The 25,770-nt window shown below is 34.6% G+C and overlaps 4 protein-coding genes across 4 annotated transcripts; 2 read left to right on the top strand and 2 right to left on the bottom strand.

Moving 5' to 3' along the window:
- The first annotated feature begins 339 nt into the window (after positions 1 to 339).
- LOC115972089 lies at positions 340 to 3,502 on the top strand. Its single transcript, XM_031092237.1, has 3 exons — positions 340 to 567; positions 727 to 883; positions 3,151 to 3,502. Exons 1-2 carry the CDS (start codon positions 444 to 446, stop codon positions 879 to 881), a joined length of 279 nt encoding a protein of 92 aa, XP_030948097.1. The 5' UTR covers positions 340 to 443; the 3' UTR covers positions 882 to 883; positions 3,151 to 3,502.
- An 857-nt stretch (positions 3,503 to 4,359) lies between these two features.
- LOC115971355 (pentatricopeptide repeat-containing protein At1g19720-like) lies at positions 4,360 to 7,642 on the top strand. Its single transcript, XM_031091225.1, has one exon. It carries the CDS (start codon positions 4,481 to 4,483, stop codon positions 6,755 to 6,757), a length of 2,277 nt encoding a protein of 758 aa, XP_030947085.1. The 5' UTR covers positions 4,360 to 4,480; the 3' UTR covers positions 6,758 to 7,642.
- Positions 7,405 to 11,909, bottom strand: LOC115971356 (protein GrpE). Its single transcript, XM_031091227.1, has 3 exons — positions 11,480 to 11,909; positions 9,539 to 10,051; positions 7,405 to 7,905 (listed from the first exon to the last, which is right to left on the bottom strand). Exons 1-3 carry the CDS (start codon positions 11,711 to 11,713, stop codon positions 7,696 to 7,698), a joined length of 957 nt encoding a protein of 318 aa, XP_030947087.1. The 5' UTR covers positions 11,714 to 11,909; the 3' UTR covers positions 7,405 to 7,695.
- A 1,615-nt stretch (positions 11,910 to 13,524) lies between these two features.
- On the bottom strand, positions 13,525 to 19,372 carry LOC115972270 (auxin response factor 17). Its single transcript, XM_031092484.1, has 3 exons — positions 17,938 to 19,372; positions 14,858 to 15,617; positions 13,525 to 13,880 (listed from the first exon to the last, which is right to left on the bottom strand). The coding sequence occupies exons 1-2, from the start codon at positions 19,021 to 19,023 to the stop codon at positions 14,901 to 14,903; spliced, it is 1,803 nt and encodes a 600-aa protein (XP_030948344.1). The 5' UTR covers positions 19,024 to 19,372; the 3' UTR covers positions 13,525 to 13,880; positions 14,858 to 14,900.
- Between the last annotated feature and the right edge of the window lie 6,398 nt (positions 19,373 to 25,770).

Here is a 25,770-nt window from a genome sequence, read left to right as displayed (position 1 = left end):
CAATAAATTAAATATATATTTTAATTATTTGATATCATAAAAATTTGCATTAACCTCAAATTATATTAATATATTTGAGACGAACATTTCATCAAGCAAATTTATAAACAGCACACATGAATAAAATTCTCTATGAACTCTTAGGATAAAGCCACCATTGAATTTCTAAATTCTTAGCTACCCATTTAATTTTTTTTTTTTTTTTTTTGGAAGCCCTTATCCATTTTAAAATTAGGGGATAGAATTTAGGAAGTTTATTATAATTCCAAAAAATTATGTGGAGTCCACAACTAATTAGACAGTCCTCAACTCTAGCCCATCTTGACCCATATGTATCTAACTTCAACTTCAAGCTTGCCAACAGTCCACAGCCCAAACTATCAGAATAAAGGCACATTCACTTCAACAAAAAGTCATTCATCGGAAACTTGTTCAGCTTGGCCATGGAGTCCTCCTCATCTTCATCTTCTTCTTCAAAATATTATCTTTCTTCTTGGGAGTACCTTGCTTTACTCTTTATACGCCCAATCCTCGCAATCGCATTCGTGATTTCATTGATTTCTCTCGGTAACTATATCTCTCATTCTCTTTTCTTCACAATTATTTGGTTTTCCATCACCTCCGTTGTTTTTGAGCGAAATTAGGATCTGGGTTGGTGAAGATTTTCTCTATGATTGTTGTTTACACCTAAAGTTTCGATTTTTTTTTAATGGGGTTTGTGTATAGGTTGGTGGTTGGCGTGGAAGCTAGTTCTGGTTCACGTGCCTCTGGTGCAAGAGATATTCGGTTTGAGGAAAAAAACTTTCAAGCCAAAACCTCCTACACGGCGGCTATCTAAGATTTACAACAGCATGAATGCCCGAAATTCATCAGCTTCTTGATGGTAGTTTTATTTTGTCCTTTTTGTTTTGCTTTTTCTTCGTGGTTCATAATCTCTTTCTAATTTCTATGTCAAGCTGTGTCATGGAGCGTTCATTTTGGCTTTATTGCCTTTTGATTTGACTTTGATTGCTAATTTGTTGCTTTCTGCATAAAGAAGATGGTGTTTGTGAACCTGCATAATCCCCATGATTCCTTATTATTTGAAATTGGGGGTTGTGGCTGGTGCTAAAGACCAAGTGATTTTGTATTGATAGTGTAGCTGCCTTGATTTATGCCAAGGATCGAATATATCTTTGAAAACTGAAAATATTGTCCTTAATATCATTGTATTCGATATAAGGGCGCATAAGAACAATTATATTCCAGGTATATTTGTTCTAGGTAAGTGAAAACGAATACTGTGAATAATGAAAGGCATATGTTCAGAGAATGGTGATGTAGAGCTTAAGATATGATTGTAGTTTTTGTGATTGTTGCATATTTAGAATGAGATCGATTCTTTTTTCACATTCTGTATGCATAATAAGATGCATCTGGTGATGATATGCTTATGTTGCCTCTATTAGAGCTATTTGGTGCTTGGCCATAATGAACAAGTGATGTTTTCATACTTAATGAGTAGGATTGAATTGATCACTTACTGTATGTTTGGACTTCAGATGGAAGTAAAGGGCAATGTAATCTAAATGCGGTTCCCCTTTCCTTTTCCTCCATCTCCTTCCGTTCCTAACAGCCCTTGGGTTCATTAATTATGAAAACAATCAAAGCTAGATTGGAGTTGTTTGGGTGCTAAATTTGAACACTAAAAGCTATTTTAGTAAGTTTGTATTGTGTTGTTGACATAATTTTAGGTTACTGCAAATAACTCTTGTGGTTTCTGTTTAATTTGCTTTTTTAATTATCAAAAAAACTCTCATGGTTTCACTTCACTTTGGATTTCAATTTTATATAAAGAACTAAAGGATGTAAAGAGCTAAAGAAAAGGAATTTGAAATAGCATCAAGCACAGGAACTTGATACATTACCTGTCATAAATAAGGGTTCCCCCCACCCCCTTTCCCTTCTCCCCCCACCCCCCCCCCCCCCCCCAAAAAAAAACAAATAAAAAAAGAAGAAAGAATTCCTGCTTATTTAACCATTATCTCATGCTATTGTGTTGGCTAGCTTTGAGAAATAAGCTTACTACTAGACAGAGACCTGTAGGTTACAAGGGCGATCTCCTCTGCGTTTTTTGCAGGAGTAGGATCGAGTCTTTGGAGCACTTATATTTTGATTTTTGAATGTCCCCTTTCCAATAGAATCTGGAAAGAGGTGTTAAGAAGAGGCTATTCAATAGAAACTTTGGTTCTTGGAATGAGGAGAAGCAGGCTGTGAAAATGCTAAAAAGGAAAGATTTTTCAGAAGCTGATTGGGAAATTGGCCTGGGTTGCAGTGCTTTACATCTGGCTTGATTGAAATATAAGGACTCACAATGGCAGATTCAGATCTCAGAGGCTGAAATCATTCATGTTATTAGTCAAGATGTGAGGTTTAGGTTGGCTTAGTGGAAGAATGTGAGAAATACCATTAAGAATCGAGTTTTATGTAGCTTGTGGAGGTTTCCTTTTTTCTATTTTTGATAAGGAGTAGTTGGCTCTTTTGTTTTGTTAGTTGGTCTGGTTGTCCAGTTGTTGTAATGGGGTTCCGTGTAGCTTGCTGCCTTTTGATTTCTTATGTTTATTGATTAAAATTTAGTTTATTCATAAAAAAGAATTAAATAATTAAAAAGAAGAGGAAGAAGAAAAAATACCTGAGTCTTCTTGCAGTGTACTTGGCCCACTGATCATTTGTTCATCTCGTTGAGATGATTAGTTCTGCAGACTATATGACACAGGAGACTTGTAATTCCTTATATTTTTTAATACCCTTGCATCTTCTTATTTCCATAGCTTATATATTTTGTTTCCTCTTTCTTTCCTGAAAGATAGAAAGCTTGGAGGGTGCTTGTTTATTCCTTGAAGTTCGGAGTCATTGAGTTTGCATTGCATTACAAGGCATGAATCTATTAAATAGTATTTTCATTTTTCAAATAATTGTAAAGAGAAGCCAACAGATTGATGGTTTGGTATTGCTATACGATAGCTCTATTTTCTATGATGGCCCTTTCTGATTGATCAGTTTGTTCATAAAAGATTGGTGTGCTTATACATGCATTCTTACCACATGGTACTTGAAGTTCTGGTTTTGTGGATTATGTAATCTAACTGTGGCATAAATGGGGCATTGCAGAACAGAAAAGGCAGCTTTGAATGAAAGAGGGATCAAAATTCTGAGTCTTGGTATGTCCTGATGGGTTAGGATTGGAGCTTCAATAGTAGCGAGGGTGAAAAATAACAAAGTGATCATTTTATGCATTGACGATATTGACTTCAGAGCTTCTAGAGGCTTGGAATTGGGAGATTTATTATACTCCAGTTGTATATAAATTTGTGGTCTTGTGAAAGACATGATGTATAAATCAGCTTTATTACAAAATGTATTTAAAAATAGTGGGCTTTCCCAATTTCTGACCTTCCATATCAAATTTAGAAACAAGTGAAGAAGAAATCGGTGCCTTCCCAAAGGCCATTATTCAACTGAATGTTTTTTGTGTCATAAACTTGTCAGTTTGGAACAATACAATTGATTTTCATAATTTTCCCTTTGGCAACATTTTATGTTTAGAAAACTGGTTCTAAATGGAAGATCATTAAGAACAATTACAGCAAACAGTCTTCATACTACTTAGAAGTTAGCAAAACACCATTAAACAATCTGTAACATTGTTACTCAGTCCGCTTTGCAATAGCAAGAGCTGCCCTATTTGCTTTCCTCTCTTAACCCAGCCAAAAGTACAAATAGGCAAAGCTCAGAGGTTACAGCTTTTGGGCCCATTTGATAACCTTACTCAACACATATTTTTCACATTTCAAACACACTTACATACATTTCAACACACTTTTTTACTCACACGTATATCAAAAACACCCAAAATACCTGACTCAAACTTAGTTATCAAACGGGTAGTATCCGCCCTCCCCCCCCCAACCCAAAAAAAAAAAAAAAAAAAAAAAGGTTTTAAATAAATCTGATATTTGAGTACCCTCACAAATATTTTTTTGGTTTTAACCTAAGCTTAGAGAAACTTAATAATAAAATAAAAACCGCTTTGTTTTAAACTAAATCATTTTTTCTTCTTAAATAACACACTCTGGATAAAGTTTCCTTTAAATCAATTTAGAAAAATTTCCTTTTAACTCATTACATGACAATTTACAAAATTATCCATGTATATTATTTAAACTAATTACATTACAAGATTCATTAAATAAGTTACATGATTAAAAGCATATTTGGATGATTTTTTTAAAAAATTTATTTTTTTGTGAAATACTAGGATGATTTTATCAATAGTCAACTGGGGTTACTGGAATTTTCCTCCTAAAACCACTTAACCTTTCCCCCCACAGTTTAAGGCTTTAAACATTTTAGGCCGCGGGAACTCTCGCTCTCTCTCTCTCTCATCACAAGCACTGCCGGAACCATATAGACAGTCACTGAAACTTGAGTTTGTGTTAAAATGTCTTTCTTTACCATGTCAATTCTACAGAATAGTTTGCTTCCTTCTAAGTCCATCCCTGACATTTCATTCTCTCGTAGTCATAAGCTCAACATCTTCCACCACCACCACCACACACCCACTTCCAAACTTCAACCTCCAACGGCCACGACCGACTTAAACCAAAGATACACACAAGCCCATCTTACTTCAATCGCCAACAGAACCACCAACCATGTTAATTCAAGCTCAGAAATCAATGACACTGACATTGCTCACTGTCTTTCTCTACTGAACACTGACTGCTTGTCTGATATAAGACAAGTCCATGCTCAAGCTTTGAAGCTGAACGCTTTTGAATCAAATAGTTTGATTGGAAACAAGCTGACCATTTTGTACTCAAAGAATAAGGAGTCTCTAAAAATTGCACTCAAGGTGTTTGATAATATTCCTGAAAGAACAGTATCTGCTTATGCCGCGTTGATAAGGGCGTTTTGTCGGTTGGAGCAATGGGAAGAACTTTTTTCAGTGTTTGGATCGATGATTGATGAGGGTATGCTCCCTAATAAATACTTGGTGCCCACAATTCTTAAAGCATGTTCTGCGATGGAAATGTTTAGGAGTGGTAAAATGATTCATGGTTATGTGATTAGGAAGGAATTGGAGTCGGATGTTTTTGTTGGAAATGCACTTATTGACTTGTATGCAAATTGTGCCGATTTGAGACTATCAAGAAATGTATTTGATTCGATGAAGGAACGAGATGTAGTTTCATGGACTGCCCTTATTTCGGCTTGCATGGATGAAGGCTATTTGGATGAGGCAATGGAGATTTTTCATTCCATGCAGTTAAATGGAGTGAATCCTGATTTGATTTCTTGGAATGCACTTGTATACGGCTTGGCAAGGAATGGAGAGATTGCTTTGGCCCTTTTAACTTTGGAAGAGATGCAAGAAAAAGGGCTCAAGCCGAGGGTTAATTCTTGGAATGGAATCATCTCTGGGTGCGTTCAAAATGGATATTTTAAAGATGCTTTGGATGCATTCAGTAATATGTTATGTTTTCCTGAGGATCCAAATTCTGTTACAATTGCGAGTATCCTACCAGCCTGTGCAGGCTTAAAGGATCTGAATTTAGGCAGGGCTGTTCATGGATATGCTCTGAAATGTGAGCTTTGTGGAAATGTTCATGTGGAAGGATCGTTAATTGATATGTATGCCAAATGTGGTAGGATTGATTATGCAGAAAAAGTTTTTGTCAAGGTGGAGAACAGGAACACTGCTATGTGGAATGAGATGATTGCAGCTTATGTGAATGAGAGAAAAATGAAGGAGGCATTAGAGCTTCTTAGACTGATGAAAAAGGATGGCTTAAGACCTGATGTGATAACTTACAACACACTACTTGCTGGGAATGCAAGAAATGGGCAAATGAAAGAGACATATGATATGCTGTATGAGATGATCCGGATGGGCTTGAAGCCAGATATAGTATCTTTTAATGTTTTGATTTCTGGTTTTCAACAATCTGGACTTAGTTATGAAGCTCTGAAATTGTTCCAGATCATGCAATCCAATGGTTGCTTTCTTAATCAGGTGCTCGTGGCAACTAGTCCAAATGCTGTCACAACCACTGGTGCTCTTGCAGCTTCTGCTGATCTAAATTTATTGAAACAAGGGAAGGAAATCCATGGATATGCATTGAGGAATGGGTTTGAGTCTAATATCTATGTTTCGAGTGCCTTGATTGACATGTACATGAAATGTCATAATATGGATTTGGCAACTCAAGTATTCAGGAGATTAGAGAACAGAAACACAATTTGTTTGAATATTTTGATTGCTGGCCACGTCAGTAATGCACAGCTAGAAGAGGCTCTTGAACTTTTCAATGAGATGCTGCTAGAAGGCCTCAAACCTAGCTCAATTACATTTTTTATTCTTCTCCCTGCCTGTGGTGATATGGGAGCTCTTAGAGTTGGGAGAGAACTACATGGCTACATCATAAAGAATCAGTTTGTTGATGATTCGAACAGTTCTCTTGCAAGTGCTTTAATTGGCATGTACGCCAAGTGCAGTAGCATTGTGGAGGCTAAATCAGTGTTTGACTCTGGAGTTGTAGAAGATGGTTCTCTATGGAACTCTATGATCTCTGCTTATTTGATTCATGGAATGGACAAGGATGCCATTGCCTTATTTAAACAAATGGAGTTAATGGGAATTGAACCTGACCATACCTTTTCTGCACTTCCGTCAGCTTGTGCTCATGATGGTCTAGCAGAAGAGGCACGGAAATAATTAGTTTTGATGGAGAATAGGTTTGGGATCACTGCTGATTTAAAACATTTCACATGCATTGCTGGTATTTTGGGTGGTGCTGGTTGAATTCATCATACAATTGCCATATGTACCTGATTGTTGTATCAGCGGACTACACTTAAAGAGCTGAATTAGCCCCCTGATAACAGAGAATGGTTATGGTCGTATGCCCCTACAGACCGTCTCTTCAGGGATGCAGGAATCGGCTCCTACAGTGATGAGCTTTGTTAGGGCCCCTGCCTAACTTTATAAATGTAGATGCCCTAGATATTGTAAACTTAAAATAACTACTAGGCAGCGAAAGGGAGAGTGACAGACGTTTTTCCTTTGACCCAGTTTTGAGAATGAAAATGGTCCGAGCCATTCTCTTGCTTGCACACTGAGACGGTGGTCATGTTTTGGCACTAACTCTTCTACCGTTCACCATCCTATTGCCTAAACAAAAAGAATGGTTTTAACTCACATGTTTATCTTCTCTTTCTTCCCCCCTTGCCCCAAAAGACTTCCTTTACCACTCCATGTGGATGAGCACCTTAAAATGAAGAGAGAACATTCAAAGTCCATATGAAACTAAGTCTGAGAGAAGTATAGAATGTTTTAGCAAAGCTGGCAGCACAAACAAAATGGGAAAGGGTGAATTAAAATTTTCCTATAAAGAATAATAGGTCAACACATGAATGTTCTCGAAGATACAAATTGAGTCAGTGCCGCCTTCTGAAAACAAAAGTATGTGAAGTACCTGGATGTGGCAAATCAAAACAAACTTGTAAAGCCTGGATGCCAAGGACTACATTTGTGTTGGCATAAGATAAGTATAATATAACAATGTTCAAAAAGGCTTCACAAGCTGATGGAAAGATCAGGCTGGCTTATAAAAAAAGTGGCTATACTGGTACAATTTGATCTTGTCTAAAAAACTATCGTTCATCTATCCCTGCAGCTGTTGCAGGGTGCTCGGTGGATTTCTCGGTGGCCACAGGGGCTTTTTTTCTACCAGGCCCTGCAGAAACTTTAACCATAGCTGGTCTTAAAAGCCGATCCCCAAGCAGAAACCCACGACGGAATTCTTGAATCACAACCCCTTCCTTGAACTCTTGAGACTCCTCGCGTGCAATGGCTTCATGCAGCTATAACCAAAAATTAAAAAGGGAAGCCAATAGATAAAATTAGATAGCATGTATTGGTGATTTGTCAAGTTGCATATCAATTCAAATAGAAACGACTGCTCCAAATTACAAGCATTAATTACTGCGTCAGTCATCCTTTGAAAACAGTCTTATTTTGGGTTCATGATTTGGAAAACTACCAGGTTAAGAGTAGTATAATCACCTTACAACAACGAAATTAAAGCAATAAGAAGCAAAATTGATTTTTCAATATATAAGAATGATATGATATAGAGGACAACCTACTTTTGTTCTTATTTTTCCCCCCTAAAGTAAAAAGGTGTCTGAGTCGATGCCAAACTCTATTTGACACTTACTGATTATTTTATACATATTTGACAAAGGGAATGCACTGGGAATTACTTATAAAAAAAAAAAGAAAAAAAAAAATTGCACTGGGAATTCAATCAAGCCATGTGATCCGAAGAATGCTAAGTTTTGGCCCTACAGGGAGGGAGAAAAAGAGATCACAGCCTAATGGTAACTCACCCCATTCAGGTAAGCGGAGGTCCTAGCTTTGTAGGAGAGGGATTTGGTAGTGGGAAGGCTACCCCTCATTTTGTAAGCTGCTCTTGCAGTTTGATGAGAATAGCTACACTATGAATTCAATCAAACTACAGGACCCTAACAACCCAATCAAAATTGAATAAATCCTTAAGGAATTGACCATGAGAAAATTCCATGTTGGATTCTCAGTGTGTACTCTATATCTAGCTTAGAATAAAGTTAAGAACCAGCTACTCCAGAGCATAATCTCTCTTAGCCAGGCCAGGGTACTTATGCCTGCTTAATGAGATGATTCTACACAATTGAACCTAATGGTAACTCACCCCATTCAAGTAAGCGGAGGTCCTAGCTTTGTAGGAGAGGGATTTGGTAGTGGGAAGGCTACCCCTCATTTTGTAAGCTGCTCTTGCAGTTTGATGAGAATAGCTACACTATGAATTCAATCAAACTACAGGACCCTAACAACCCAATCAAAATTGAATAAATCCTTAAGGAATTGACCATGAGAAAATTCCATGTTGGATTCTCAGTGTGTACTCTATATCTAGCTTAGAATAAAGTTAAGAACCAGCTACTCCAGAGCATAATCTCTCTTAGCCAGGCCAGGGTACTTATGCCTGCTTAATGGAGTTGCATGATTCTATTCACAATTGAACACTTTTGTAATCTTTTATTCTTTTATCCCTGTATCCTTTCTTGTCTTAATGAAATTTTATTATTATTCAGCCAAAAAAAAAACTAACAACAAAAAAAATTAGCAAACAGACATGTTGAACCTTGTTTCTGTATCTTGTCACTCAAGCCCTCAACCTCATGGTTTGAATTTTTCATCCCTAATTCCCAACACATCTGGTGCAAGAACTTTCAACCCCTCTCACGACATTAACAATAAAATCCTACAAGTTTGGCACCCACTAAAAAAAAAAAAAAAAGACTCTCACATCGATTTCTGTAAGGAGTGAATGTCAAAATCTCTTATCCTTGACACTTAGGAAAGTTCACAAGAATGAACAAGCAAGCAAAAAGACAACATAAATACTTAACAGAGAACATGAAACTGATTTAAGTAGCAAAAGCTTTCACTTACTGAGGGATCAAATGGCTTTCCTACTGTGGCTACAACAGCCACACGTAAGTTTCTCATTATCTCCACAAATTGCTTATATATACCCTGATAACTTGCATCAATCTTTTGTTCCTTTTCTGTTTCTAGTTTAAGCTGCTGCTTGGCTCTCTCAAAATTGTCCACCATGGGCAAGAGACTCTCAATAACTTCTCCTTGGGCATCAGACCTTATGGTAAGTCTCTCCTTCTCCGATCTTTTCCTAAAATTGTCAAAATCTGCTTGTAGGCGGATATATTTCTCCTTCCCAGAAGCAATTTCTGTTGATAAAGTTAATACATTCTGGACCAATTCATTTTTCTCATTTTCTATTACGTGTATCCTAGCCTCAATATCAGATATAGTCTTTTCATCTCCAGCAAGAATGGCTTCCTTGTAAACTTTTATGAGGGTCGTTAAACTGGATAAATGTTGTTGATCTGCTCCACTTTCTGATGTTTGTACATCATTCTCACCTGCCTCCTCTAAATCATTTGTCTGGGTAAGGAAAAGATAAAATGTTTACAAATTATATCAGTAAAATAACTAAAACACGATAATGATTTGAATTCATGTATGCTGATTAATGAAAATAAGAGACTTCCAACAGATTTTTGCACTCTTACTATCCTATTTAGTGTCAAAAAGGAGAGAGATAAAGCATGGATGACAAATTTAAAAACACACAGATTTAAATAATAGAAAAAGTAAAATTCAAAATGTTGAATATTCAAAATTGAAAAATTAGGACTTTGTATTAACACAGAATCCAAGATATAAGCTCTTGGGTGATAGGTGGGTAATGTGAATGTATAAATCAAATATGCAATTGGGAATACAATTAAGGAGATGCTTGATATGATGACTGAAGCATACCAATAGCATGTACTGGATTACTGGCATTGTTAAATTTTGAAATTTTACATGTACCCTTCCCTTTCTCTAGCAAAGGAAATTTTGTTTTCTCTCTGTCATTAGTACATTTTTGCTATTAAAATAGCAAGATAATATATGTGTGTGTGTGTAATTGCACCCTCAAACACATTTCCAATCAGAATGCTCACATTTCCTCAAACAATAGCTTGAGAACCCCCCCCCCCCCCTTCTCTCTCAAAAGCCCTTCTTTAGATTAGATTCATAAATAAATAAACCCTCAATGTCAAACTTGGTGAGAGTTCAAATAGACTTCGCACATTCAACTCTAGTAGGACCTATACACATCCATTGAGTCATTACAAAAGATCACTTATACCCATTTGACCTTTTATATCTGAATCACAAAGACACTTCCAATGAAAACTACTATTATTCAGACAATATTTTTCAATAAGGAACCATAAAGGGGTTTTTTTTTTTTTTTTCAATAACACACACATCCAGGGAGTCTTAAATCCATGACCTCACTTCCATCCCATAATTATAAGAGGAGAAAGTGCCATTTGTGCTAGAGCTCCTTGGCAATAAGGAGTTACGCAGCATAATAAAACGCATCCAAAGAAAAGACAAGACAAGAGAAAAACTTGTTTCGGCGGATGAAGAACCCTCGTCCTCAAACACAAGTCTAAAGACTTAACTCTCATTCAATTATCAATAAAACTATACTTTACAAAGGCATAACATAGCTATTTATACTAAGTGTGTGTAACTAAATCTGTAGCAACAGTCTCCTAGCATTTGATTGGTTAAATGAGTAACTAAAACATGCTTTGTGCAGTCAAAACATGGATTAAATTCAAAAGCAAATTTATTAAAAGAAGTATATTAACTTTTGAGGGGGAAAATACACTTTTAAACCCTATAATTTAGGGGTGCAAAAATTAAAATCCTATAATTTGAAAAGTAACTAATAATTCTGAATCAGAAAAATAAACAATGTTAAGATTTATAATAACAAATATGTAGAAGTAAGAGTGAGAAGCGTAGTACAGTGGGGACTTCGGAATCTTGGGCAGCGAGATAAGATTTGAAGGAGCGGCTGCTGCTGCATTTGTTGGTGACTGGAGATGAGTTGGTGAGAGTAAAACCTAGAATCGGTCGATGAAAAAAGGCTAGGGTTTTGGATTTGGAGGAGTTTGGTGAAGACGAAGACGAAGAAACAGAAAGACGAGGAGGAGCAAAGAGAGAGTGATAGTGATAGTGATTAGAGAGAGAGAGTGCCATAATTACTATTGCCTTTGCTTTTTGATTATTTCTCAGAAAAATGAAATGAGCTTTGGGTTTGGGGTTGGGGTTGGTGAACTACAAACAATACACTCGTCGTGCTCGTTTGGTTTCCGGTGTTAAATGAATAAATAAATACAGCTCCACCGTCTTCTCTTCCTTTTTTTTTTTTGTTGATAAGCTTCCAGTGTCTTCTTTTATGTCCGTTTTCTCCCCCCTCCCCACCCCTTCCTTTTTACTTCATAATTTTGGGTGGGTGAAACCGAAAATGAAACCAATTAATTACCTACTTTCTAATGATTTCTATACCTCCAAAGAATTCCATCAAAGGCATAAAATAAAATCGAAAGAATTTCATGGTGCCTCCATAATTTTGAATATAATAATATCTTATAGATTTGTACGAATAATCTTTATTGCCCATATCATTTTATTTATTATCAACAACCCTCTTATTATTATTATTATTTGTTTAGATCAAGTTCATCCTAGATTTACTTTTTATAATTATGTTGTCATTTATTTACACTTATTAGGGAGTGTTCAACCTCAAATAAAATAACGTGTTTGCAAACAAACAAACAAGTATGATATTTGATTTGTGGTTCCAGTTAAATCAATTGGTAAAGTCTTTGATAGTTAAATAAGAGATCTGGGATTTAATCTCCGTCTACACCAAAAACTGACTGTTGTCTTGGTTTGATAATAAAAGAGCTATTTTATATTTATAATATCATATGTATATTTTTTTTATAATATATATGTATAGATTTGAGATTAGATTGTATATGCTTGTAAATAATTCTATCAAATATCAAATTATTATGTGTAATTTATTAATCATTTATATTAGTCTATTTTTTTAACCAAAAATTATATAAAAGACCCTAAGTTTATATCATGTTTCATATTAGGTCTTAGGTTTTTAATTTTGTCAATTAAAGTTCCAAACTATGAACTCATTTCAATCTCAAGACCTTTATGCTTCTATGCTATTCATTATATTACTATTTTTTTTTTTATACAAGATAAAAATTTTACTCCAACCTAATTTAAGTATATATGTATGTGAAGCTCTCTTATAAAGACTTGAACCTTAGCTCTTTTCCCCCCTCACCTCACAAACACTTATATTTGTGGAGTGATCATTACACCAAGGGTGTGCGGTAGTAACCGAAACAAAGCTCTTGATTAAACTTACTTTGTGTTTCATTTATGACTTGTTCATCGTAAATCAAGTTGCAACCATTCAACAAAGAGGTAGAGAGAGAAAGAAATGCACACTTAAGAGTGAGAGAGTGATTACCAACATATCGAAATAAATTACTTATATGGAATTACACAGTTTTATTAATTGTTCCCCTTTTTCTCTACTCCATTCCTGCCAAAGATCGGGTTGAATTGGCACTGGCTCTCTCGAAGTTTTAATAATTCCTAATACAATTTTCTACAAATCATGATTCCAAACAGTCCTCCCAACTACCCAAGCAGTACGTAATTGCCCTCTTCTCAATACTTTATCAATGAAAAAGTTAATTTAGATTACTATGTGGTGATTCAAACAACCATCCATGTGTATTTTAAATCATATGACCTATTAAATGAGTCATATGATTAGTTTATCCAATTTAATGAGTAGCGTGATGTTTTATGAATTGTCAAATAATTGGTGATGCCTCCAAACCATTGCATAGCGACTTACAAATCCAGCAAACCATGTCCTCCAGAATAACAATTTTGAAAACAGCTTCCATTCCAGAACAAGCAAATACTATATGGTAAACGGTAATGAGAAAGAAAACACATTCATATTAAGCGCAAGCAGATCTACTCTGGATGCATTGACATGACATATTTGCCTAATGAAATGATATTCACAGGACTGAAATGTGAATTACTCTAGAATGCTTTTTGTTAAGGAATAATAGGCTTTAATCCCTACCATTCACAACGAAATAAGACCAAATTACCGCAAATACGGCAAACTACCGCAATTAGAAATATTGCATAACATCTGTCACACTGACATCTTACCCTTGAGTTAAACAACCAAAACCAAGTCTACCACAGTTTCAAGTTCCCAACATAGCAAAACTAAAATAAACCAACATAATGACCACTGGAAGAGTCAATTGGTAATCAGCTTCCTCCTGCCTGCCTTAAGTACCTGCAATAAAGAGGAAAGAAAAATATAGGTCACCAAAACCTTTGAGTAATGCTATGGATATTGCAAATTTTACTACATAGGCTTTACCAACTTATGTGCCAACTTTTAAACTCAACACACCAAAATTATATATATATAAAAGGGGTAAAGAAGAGATTTATTTATTATTTGAAAGTGAATTTTCTAACCCAAACCTTCTTTTTTTGTTTTTGATGAACCCAAACATATTTATGAGTGTTCTAAAACCTATGAGCTCCAACGTTTAGTTTATCACTCTAATTTGGATCAAAGGATAAACTGACCTCAAAGCCAGTCATCAGTAAGGCTTCAGCAGCTGTACTGATCCTCACACTAAAGTATCAGTCTAATTTATTACATACATGCTAGTTTCTAAAATGTTTTAAGGACAAGCCAAGACAATTTTAAGTTCTGGAAGGAGTAGCCAACTTTTTTGGACGTCAAACAGGTAGCTGGTAATGACTTTAATGCATGATATTTCCACTGCTTAGTAATTCATAATATCCATCTATATGCCATAAATTAAAATGAACCTGAGTTTCTATGCATTGAACAAGACACTCATTTTAACTTTTTAAGTATGTAACATTGGAAATGAATTTGTATTCAGACAGTTTCACTAAGGCAATTGCAGTATTCTGTTGCACAAAATGCAGGCCCTAGATGGGCATAGTATGGAAAGCATATTCTGTAACACGTAATATCAGAAGTAAGTGATAGAATATTCAAATTATAAACACCAAGTAAAATATTTAAAATGGACAATTATTAGTAGCCCTATATTATATGATACTAAGTTAGTAACAACCCACACGTACCTGCTGTCACAAAAGGACATGTACAAAACTAGAGAAGATTGATACTACAACTAATTGTACAAAATTTCTTTGGGTACTAGCACCAATTGATTTCAAATGTGAACCTACAGGTTAGTCAAGTCCAGTGTGCAAATAGCGTACCTGTACAGCTATTTATCTGCATGACATAGATGCAACCACTAGTTCACAAATTACATGCCCCAACAGCTGAGGCTCTCTGGCATTGAACATCAAGCCTGTCAAGCAGTTTTGTGTAATTCAAAGAATGATCTAGTGGGTTGTTTACGTCATCTGTTTCATTGTACCCTTTACTGCCATCATCTTCTGCACAACCAATGTCATCGAACCCACTTTCAACAGGCTGATTCGTATGAATAATCTTACCAAACAACTGAAAGGACCCAGTACCAACTTTTGGTGAGCTGCAGTATTGGGTTCCAACGAATTCAGTTCCAAAGGAGGAGTGCATACTACTTTGGCTATCAGGTGATAAGTTTTCAGACTGTGAACTTCCAATATTCAGCTCAGTAGACACACTTTTCAACTTTGGCACCGAGTTGTTGCCAAAGGAATTATCAATGCACATATTGTTTTCACTTAGGAAGTTGGATAAACTGGATTTGCTGAATAGATTTTGCCTGGCTCCCTGCATGCTAGCAGGAAAATTGTTATAATTCAACAATGTTTGGCTCATTTGTCCCATTGTTGAATTAGTATATCCTGAGAAAGGAAAGAAAAGATCACCCTCTCCATCAGTTAGCTGACCAGAGCTCTGAGGGGTTCTGAATTTCTTTGTGGGGGGAAATGCAGTGTGGACAGGTGCTGTTGGTGAAAGAACCTCAACTTGCCAAGGACTCACTCTCTTGGCATTATGCAGAACTTCAGGTTCATCCCATGTGACCTATAATATAGAGAAAGGATTACAAAAACTGAATGAGTCAATACGTAAAGCAGGTAAGAAATTTTGTGATTTGTTGTAGTATTACAATATTATCTCAATAATTCTAAGAGGTATATCAAAAGTCATAATCTACTATGTCACCACAACCATACTAAATACACCTTTTATATATATATATATATATATATAAGTAACTAAATATACACACATATACCCATATTATTAACTTAGAAAGACAATTATACTGCTGAAACCAAGTTTCACAGCATAAAGCAAAGAAGCAAGTTGCCAGTATCCTTATCAACATTTTTTTTTTAATGAATAAGCTAAATTCATTCATCAAAAAACAGAGCAGAAAAAAAGCTACGAAGAGAACAATCTGGAAACCAGAAACAAGCTAAAACAAACTACCCCCTATCAAAAACAGAAAAAGGAATTCTCCATAAGCTACAAAGACACTTATTCTGAATAGAGCACTAGAAAACTTTACTCACTATTAACTTGTATCTAACATCCTTCTTAAATATCTTTAAGAATTTCACATTCAGAACAAACTCTCTTTGTTTGAATTCTAGCATTATGCTTCATTCATATACGGTTTAACACAGCAACCCATGCCACCCTCCCAATCAACTTTTGAAAACTTTTCCTTTAAGCTCTTTCACAGCTCAATGATCTCCTCAAGCCAACTTCCAATTCTTCTGTTGAAAAGAAAACTTTAAAACAGCACACCATATCCAATTTAGAGAACGAGCACAAAAATAAAATATGTTCAATAGCTCAATTCTATTTCTACAAAAAAAATCACATAACAAATCTCCTTTATATCCCCAAACAGCAAGCCATTGCCTAGTGGAAAGCCTATTTTTCAGAGCTAGTCAACATAGAAAAGCATACTTGGAAATAGCTTTAGGAGACCAAACCAGCCTCCACCAAACAACATAGGATCTTTTCACACTACAACTAAACACCTTATTTGTAGGTGTCAACCATTCTGCCTTATCCTTCCCCACCAGCTGAATCTCATTAAGTCTTTCCCTGCACCATAACTAAGTCATCTAATCTGGCAGGATGCCAAAGCTCTTGACCATTCACTAAGCACCAAAGAAATTTTTGCAGAGACACTAGCAGCATCATAAACCATTCTAAAAACCAAATTTTGGCAGCAAAGGAATACCCCTATCAACATTAGTTCACTTTCATTGTATAGTTTATAAATCAGAAGCATAAATTCAGATAATCAGAGCATATAAATGTAAAGCATAAACACTACAAGTGTATGTTTAATCTACCAATATTTTTAGGTTTGTAAAAGTGCAACAAAGCTTGCAAACTTCCAAATCTCAAAAGGTAATCAGCAAGATATAATAATATCGCACACAAACAGCTTAAAAATATAGTTATACAGTGTTCACACAAGCACACACAGAAGCACAAATTTATATGTATGTATAAAGACTTAATACATCCCCAAATCTGGATCATAATTATAAGGACTGTTTGACCTTGTAATGCTCATCCAGGACCTATAAACTAATCTTGACTGCAGCTAACTCCAATCTGCTTCATTCTAGGAAAAGAAAACTGTATAGGATGTAAACAGTCTCATTCCCTTACAACGTCTATTCACATCAAACATAAATCATAAGGTAAACAGGAAATGTGCAATTAACAATAAATATTTTATTTATCCTCCGCCATTGCATTGGAAGATTCAAAAACAGCCCATCGTTGTCAAATATCCAAACACAAAAGCAATTTAATCCTCATCAATAAAAATATCCCCCCCCCCCCCCCAAAAAAAAAAAGAAGAAAAAAAAACAGAACCTATGCTCATGTTGATATCGTCTCATGAGACATAACAGAAAAAGGGCACATCTGTTCAATGAGTGTACTCAGACCACCTACTTCAATGCATCAATAGAAGCAAATGTAGAGCTTCATCAGCCAAAAAAGAGAAAGCAGTAGCTACATTACTAATATTTACCTTGATATGTATACAACAACTGCATATTTCCCCCTAAAACAAAATGGGTTCCCTTTTTTTTTTTTTTTTCGATAGGTATGATAGATTTGAACCTATGGCCCACTCCATGATTATTGCTCATTTTTGTCGGACCAATACACCAATTAGTTTTTGATGTAGGCGGGCTTCATACATTTGCCCCTTATTAGACCACAAAGGACATTAAATCACACTATTCTAAACACAGCACAGCCTCTATCAATATTCAATAATTTTGGAATAAAAATCAGAAACAAGCCAATCACAAATAATTACAAAAAACAATGTAACAACAAATGAATGTATGTCTTATACCTGAAGCATGCGCCAAGGAGAGCCCTGCCATGGCCCACCATCCGGAACAACAGCAGCCGAAACCGTTCCCTGAAACCACGTCATCCTGGAAGAATCCTCAGTCTCCATTGCCATCTTCACTTTCATCCCAGAGGTCCAGAACACATTCAGGGCTTCTTCAACCACTTCTGCCTTCACCACAAAGTCCGACCACCCGGCCCTCGGATAATACACCACCTCGAATGGTAAGCCCTGCGCCGCTAACTCCGCGGCCTCCGCCACCGCCTCTGCCGATAACTTCCCCATCCCGCTCCTCGAGAATCCGTCTCTGGCACAGGCACTATCGTCCTCGGGCTTCAGCCTCGTAGTCCCGCCGCCTATCTGCGAGCTCCACCTGGCGGCGGCGCAGTCGTTGTTAAACCGCACGGCGCGCCGGACACCGACGAACATCTGGCCCCTCGTGTTCCTCATGAACACGACGGAATCGCCGGCGACGAGCTTCTTGTGGTTGACGAACTTGCTCCAGCCGGTGGTGAGCAAGTGGCGCCTCGGAGTTCCGCGATAGATGTGACGGAATTCCCAGACCACGCCGTGAACGTCGGTGACGGACAAGGTCTGCACCGGCGGCTCAGCCTGGTAGTTCAGCGGAGGAAAGATTGAGTCGGCGCAGAACCTCGGGACGGAGAATCCGCCGCCGTTGTTGGCATCGGACGGCGTGAGAATCTTCGCGAAGGACAGGATTTTATCCTCACCCGCAGCGGCGGCGACGTCGTTTCGGCTCCTAGAAGGTTCCGATGGACAGTCGACGAAGTTCTGTTGAGCGTGAATAGGATGGAGGAGGAGCCTGGCGAAAACCTCGTCGGTAACCGGATCGGCGAGGAAATCAACGGCGGAGATTCGGCAAGAAATGAGAGGCCTGGAGAGAACGGTAGGGGAGAGAAAAGTCGGAGGAGGAGAGGATTGCTCCACGTGTCCTTGAGGGAAGTAGTAAACCCTAGAATGAACGATGGGGATTTGGACGGAGGTGCCGGCACAGGCTCGCCAGATTTTGGCGTCGAGGCGGCGGAGACTGCCCGGCGGCGAAGGTGGGTGAAGCTGAGGTGGCATCTCGCAAAATCTCAATCTTATTTTTTTCTTCTTCTAGGGATTTGGAAGAAAGATTTGAAGCAGCAAAAATAAAAATGGCTGTATTGGTTTTGGATTTGGGGTTGCGACGAATTTATACATAAAGAAAGTCTCCGAGTGCGAGTGCGAGTGTAAGAAGGAGAAAGAGAATGAGTGTGAATAGGATTGTGTGTGTGAGTGAGTGTGAGTGTGAGTGTGAGTGTGAGTGTGTCTGTCTCTCTCTAAAAGGTGTCTGAGCTGTGAGAGAGTGCCGTGAGTGAGTGAGTGAGTGAGTGAGTGTGTATGGGTCGGAGACGGGCACAGAAGCAAAAGCCGTGGGAGAGAGTAGTGGTAGTGGCAAATTAAAAGGATACCCTCTGATTGGTTAGAAAATTACAGTTTTAGCCACGACAACGTAACTATATCATAATCCCACTCTCATCTTCAGGCGCGTTTTCTTTACGCGTTCTCAACAAATATGGTAAGCTTTGTACCAGTTAAGATGTAATTATAACTCTTTGCAATAATTATCTTTTTTTACTTTAAGTATATCGTTTATGTTATTTAATGCTTCCCAACTCTATTTTGGCGTACACTACGTATGTGATTAATAAATATCTGAGAAAATCATTTGGGATCAATTGTTAGGGTGTCACAAATCAGTTTGATCTATCTGAAATAATCTAGTTTACAAATTATGTTAATTATGTTTTTTTTTTTTTCAACTAAATTTGAGGGTCAAAAAGTTTCTAGTTTTTTGGACTTCAATAAAAAAATGAAAATAAGTAGTGTAAATAAATTTGTGAGTATCAGTTAACTCAACTGATTAGTGTCTGATGATGATAATAAAAGATGAAGATAAGTAGTAAATAAATTTGTGGGTTTTGGTTAATTCAACTACTTGGTGTCTGATAATAATGAGTGATGAAAGATAATTAACAAATAAATTTTGTAAATTCCAGTTAGCTCAACTAATTGGTGTCTGATGATAATAGTGAACAATCATCAGACACCGAATGTCATAAGTTAAAATTTTATCGTATTTATCGAAATAAATGTAGATTGTAAAATAATCAATGAAGCATTTATATAACAATCTAAAAAGGATATATATATATATATATATATATATATTTAATCGATGCATCTTTTTATGAAAGTTTTAATAAATTTTTATGAAGAAAAAAAGAAAGTCAAAAAATAAAACTATTTTTTTCATTTTTGATAAAGTTGGTGGTATTAAATTTTTGTTTCAAGCTTGGCCACAACATGAGATAAAAGAATGTACTACGTAGCAGGATGGGAAAGTGTGTATATTTGTGAGGGAATATTTAGATACGTGAGAACAAAAAAGAGAGTAGTAAAAACCGTTTAGAGGGTACAAACAGAAACAGAACAACAGAGTGGTGGTATACAATACTATACGGCACTATCTGCTGACGATGATATCGAGAGATCTCATAATAATGAGGAAAACATACGCATGTCTCTTATTCAAATTACTTTGAAGCCCCTGTCCCATTAATAGAATCATCCTTAGTGCCACTTGGCATTAGTGACAGTCACAGTAGTGTATGGAATAAATGAGACACAAAAAAATAAAAAATATATATTTATATATATATATATATATCAATGAATGATAATGAAAGCTGTGACAGAGGGAGAGAAGTCAACGAATCTGGTGGTTGAGATTTGGTGTTAATAAGAGTGGTGGTGTTGTTGTTGTTGACTGTAAAATCGTTAGAGAGAAACTCGTTTATGGGGGAATGAAAATCGGTGATTTTGAAAACCGAATGCGATAGCACATTGGCACGGACCGGATTATTATGCTGTGCTGTCGTTATTTGTTTTGTGCAGACAGGACTCTTTTTTTTCTTTTTTCTTTTTTCTTTTTTCTTTTTTGGAAAAAATAATAAAAAATAAAAACTTGGTTTGGTTCCGACAAGTACGGAAGTACCCAGAGGGTGTGGACCAATTTTTTTTTTTTTTTTTTTTTATAGAAACTATGGACCAAGATTTTGTGCAACCCTTCTAGAAGAAATCCCAAAAAAAAAAAAAAAAAAAAAATTAGCAATTTGGTCAGGGATTTGGATTAATGAGTTTAGCACGGTTAGACACAACTTAATCCTTATTTTTTGATTACTTTAACTTAATTTGAATGTGTTCAATGCAACTAGATCCAACTTAATCCTTATTTTTTGATTATTCTAGCATAGTCTAAGCGTATAAATGTGTGAAACTTTTTTCTCAAAACTTGAATTTCAACTCTTATTTTCTACACCTTACAAATACATATACTTGTAAAATGATCATTGCACAATATGTGTATGGTGGTATCTTTTGATTAGATTGAATTATGTTTGTATTATATGTACATGCGTACGTCAAAAATTTTTTTTTTTTGTTTGGTGTACTAAACAAAAATATTATGAAGGAAATGGGTTATATAATTAAGCCTATAAAAATACGGGTCCTGTTAATAGATGCCTTTAGAAAATTTGCTATTTAACAATTTTTAGAAAAGTGATAATATCGTTTTAATGAAAATGTTAGAAAGGGAAAAAAATAATAATAATAAAAAATTTCTAAAAATAGTTTATAAATCAATGCCCTACACAGCGGTCATCAAATTTTTCCCTAAAAATATTTCAACTTGATGTGATTTCAATACTTTAATGACAGTATAAATGTGCCTTAAAAATGACAATATATTACTGTTTACTTTGTAAAAGGTCTATGAGTCTATCATTATTTTTTATTTTTTTTGAGAAAAATGAGTCTATCATTATGTACAACAATAAGATGATCAAAATACATATTTTTAGTTTGTCTTTCACAATTTATGTTAAACGTTAATATTTTCATATTTCTATTATGATATTCAATTTACTTCTTTATATTAACTTTTTTTGTATAATTTAAATAATTAGATCTTATTGTCACATATAATATGTACACGCATGTTAAATTTTAAATAAACAAAAATGAAATCATTTTAAATTATATAATAATATGAGACAGTTATACTTTCTTGTCTTTTTTATAAGTGAATAAGGAATATATGAAACATTATCTCCCACGTTAACTTATTTATATATTTTAGGAATGACAAATTACAACTTACCTACTTATAATTTAACCAAAATTTAAATTGTCTACCTGTTATTTGAAATTTGACACTTTACTCACCTGAAATTTAACCAAAATTTAAGTTACCTACTTGTAGTCTGAAATCTTATGATGCAAGGGCTCTGTTGGATTCATTTTGATCTTGTATTTTTATGTCTTTTGTGTTTTTGGAGGAGAGAGACATAAAAATTGAGCAAAATTACATATTTAGTCATGTTTTAAATAAAAGTGGGCTGCAAAACTCTAATTAAACTAATCTCAGGTGAGTAAAGTGTCAAATTTCAAATTATAAATAGATAACTTAAATTTCAATCAAATTACAAATAGATAAGTTGTAATTTGCGCATTTAGACATTTGGTAATTAAGTTGTAAAAAAGAAGGGTGAAATATAGGTCTCTCTAGTATTGCTCTTTTAGGAATTTGATACCTTCAATGCCGAATTACACTGTCACATGGCAAGCCAACCGACTACCATGTAATGTAAGAATGAAATTCCATGCTTAGACCATCAAACTTGGCGATGAATTGTTTGTGCTTTTGTTTTGTTTTTGGGCACTCTTTGCAACGCAATTTGGTCTTTTTTCTTTATCTTTTTTTAAGTTTTAACTTCCAGACGTGGTTTGTCACATTTTTGCAATGCAATGCGACGCTTTATTCGTCCATGGGTGATGCTAACTTTTTTAAATTGAAATTTTTTGCTGAAGTAACCATCATTTGCTTTGCATTAATGGTCATTAGACATTATTTTTGAAATGTAATATGTTTACAATATTTTTGCATTATATTTTTGCAATGCAATGCGATACTTTATCACTCAATTGGTGATGCTGACTTTTTAAATTTGAAATTTACTGTGAAAGTAACAGTGATTTGTTTTGCATTAATGGTCATTAGACATTATTTTTGGAAAGTAATATATTTATAATAAATTATAGGTCATAAGTTATTACTGGTTTTAAAATTTAATCTAAAGTTACCATTGAAATTATTTTCTTATCTACTAATAATAATCTATCATTTATAATTTGTTTTGAAAATATTGTCAACATGATGTAACATTTCATGATACTTTAACCATTGTTTAAACTTTTATTTAACTAATCTGACTCACTCTCTTAACTTCTTCATTTATTAAAAGAGAAATGATATGTCACAATATTTTCACAATATTTTTATAACAAATCTCGAGTGGCAAGTTGTTATTAATTGTTATTGTTGGGGCAAAAAAGTAATCTTAGTGTTAGATTCAAATTTGAACCAACAACAACTAACCACTTAATGATTTCCTAAAAAAAAAAAAAAACCACCTATGATTTATTGTAAAAATATTATGGATGTAGCAACTCTCAAAATGTGTGTTGATATGTATACAGTAGGAGACACTTGTTAAGTGTTATTATTTTCTATGAACTTTATATTACTACTTAAAAATTTGTGTTAATGACTTGTTAAAAACTTTAGTTTTTTTTTTTTTTTACTTGTATATTTGTACTAAAATTTGGGAAAAGAAGTATCATCCCAAATAACAAATGTGCATTTCTCTACAGATTTTTAAAGGGAAATCTATCTGTTGGAATTTTCCTTAAACAACTCAAAATTTAGGTCCTTCTCAAAAAAAAAAAAAAAAAAAAAAAAAAAAAAAAAAAAAAAAAAAACTCAAATTTAGGTTATAATATTCTCACATAATCAATCGAGGACATTAGATAATATGTAACATTAATCTTTGAACAATGTAGCAAAATCATTGTGTAGTGAGATTATAAAAATAAATCACTGTGTAGAAATTATGAAACCACAAGAACATTCATTTCTTTTTGATAATCAGGAAATATTTTATTACCAAAAAAAGATATACAACTAGGAAGTAGGAACTGACTGCAAGAGACACTGAGCCCAGTTATTGCAAGAACATCCATTTCGATACTTAATGCGGTGATAAAATCATCAATTGCTATCATTATTCATTACATTAGCTATAAATATCACTACTTGTAGATTTGTGTTAACAACTTACTAAAAACTTCTAATTTTTACTTGTAGGAATTGCTACTACTGCACCTACAACTACTTCTATAATGAATTTCCTAAAAAACTTATTATACCATGAAAAACCGGCGATTTTTTAGTACAATTTTATTCTCCGATTTTTTAATGTTGAGTTATTTTTATTTTTATTTTTTAATCAAGTAACGATACTTTCATACAATTTTGTTATTTCATTCATGAGTTTTTAAGCCTTTTGTTTTTAAACTTGATGTAAATGTAAATGGTAAAAAAAAAAAAAAAATCAATTCAAGTTTCCTATTTTAGTCATTATTTATATATTAAAAAAAATTAAGTTCTATATTTTAAAAAAAATATTTGAACGATAATATTCTATTAATTTCAATCTTTGGTATACTTGCATATTAAAGTTTAAATTGAATATCATCTCAATTTTCATAGTTTATCTTTGTTTTATATATATATATATATATATATATAATTGTTGAATCAATAAAGTTTGAGAAAATTTTAATCTTGTCACGTAAAGTTTCAAATTTTGAATTTGTACTCCTAACATTATTTATCATTTGGATTAAAGTCCTTCCATTAATTGGTCATGATTAGGTGTTTGTTAAGTGCTAACTAAGCTTAAAAAATATTGTTTTTTTTTTTTTCTTTCAAAAGTACATTATTTTAATCATTAGTTCACAAAATACACCTTAAAAGTTGGTGGCAATTTGGAATTTTACCCTTAAAGTTTCAAATTTTGGATTTATTAATTTACACAATCTTGAGTTAAAATGACACTTAACAAACACCTTACCATGACTCATAAATGAAAGGGCTTAAATCCAAATGTCACATGTAACTTTAAGGGTAAGAATCCAAATTTGGAACTTTAAAAGATAAAATGAAAACTATTTCAAACTTGAAGCGTGTAAAGTACAAATTAGTCTTTCTGATAACCATGTTTTATGTTATTTGGGCCAAGCAAATTGGAACATATGAGATTGAGATCACCTATCAAAGACTGGGTAAAGGTCAGAGCTAGGTTTCGCAACATGTTTTGGGTGGACCCATTTTTGACTCCTACCAAATTTAGCATGCACCTGACAAAGTCAAACCCAAGCTCACCGGATACATTTATCAATTGGGCTCCTTTTTGAAATGGATTCAGGGCCCTTCCATCTCCAAACTTTTTGTCCACATTTTAAAGACAAAGAAGGTGTGGGGGGTAGGTTTTGGACAAGGATTTTTTTTTTTTTTTTTTTTTTTCCCTGAATAGGTTTTGGACATGTCTTGTTACTACTTACTAGTAGGTTACCAATGGCACACATTCACATTCACATTGTTGTTGAATCTGTTTAAATAACTAATAATATCATTTATAATATCTTAGGTTTAAAACTCATATTTTACACAATCCAATAAGAAATTGTCATCAATACATCCTATCACACCTAATAACATCTCAATAAACTCTTAATTTGATTGGATTTGTATATGAATATTAGAATTGATTGAGTGTGATTATATTTATTTTTAGGAAAATTATTAAGTATTCCCGGAATATCATAAATGCGTACTCCCCCTTTCACATGAATGGTAGATCCTACCATGAATTTAATTAG

The sequence above is a fragment of the Quercus lobata genome, chromosome 12 (genome assembly GCF_001633185.2).
Source record: "Quercus lobata isolate SW786 chromosome 12, ValleyOak3.0 Primary Assembly, whole genome shotgun sequence".
NCBI lineage: Eukaryota > Viridiplantae > Streptophyta > Magnoliopsida > Fagales > Fagaceae > Quercus > Quercus lobata.
Note: the sequence above shows the minus strand (reverse complement) of the source record. Positions and strands in the feature narration are given on the sequence as shown.

Coding starts and splice junctions, on each gene's coding strand:
- LOC115972089 (XM_031092237.1), top strand. CDS start 444: ATGGAGTCCTCCTCATCTTCATCTTCTTCTTCAAAATATTATCTTTCT. Junction 568..726: donor GATTTCATTGATTTCTCTCG/GTAACTATATCT, acceptor GTTTGTGTATAG/GTTGGTGGTTGGCGTGGAAG.
- LOC115971355 (XM_031091225.1), top strand. CDS start 4,481: ATGTCTTTCTTTACCATGTCAATTCTACAGAATAGTTTGCTTCCTTCT.
- LOC115971356 (XM_031091227.1), bottom strand. CDS start 11,713: ATGGCACTCTCTCTCTCTAATCACTATCACTATCACTCTCTCTTTGCT. Junction 10,052..11,479: donor AAGATTCCGAAGTCCCCACT/GTACTACGCTTC, acceptor TTCCTTACCCAG/ACAAATGATTTAGAGGAGGC. Junction 7,906..9,538: donor GAAAGCCATTTGATCCCTCA/GTAAGTGAAAGC, acceptor TTTTGGTTATAG/CTGCATGAAGCCATTGCACG.
- LOC115972270 (XM_031092484.1), bottom strand. CDS start 19,023: ATGCCACCTCAGCTTCACCCACCTTCGCCGCCGGGCAGTCTCCGCCGC. Junction 15,618..17,937: donor CTCCTTGGCGCATGCTTCAG/GTATAAGACATA, acceptor TCTATATTATAG/GTCACATGGGATGAACCTGA.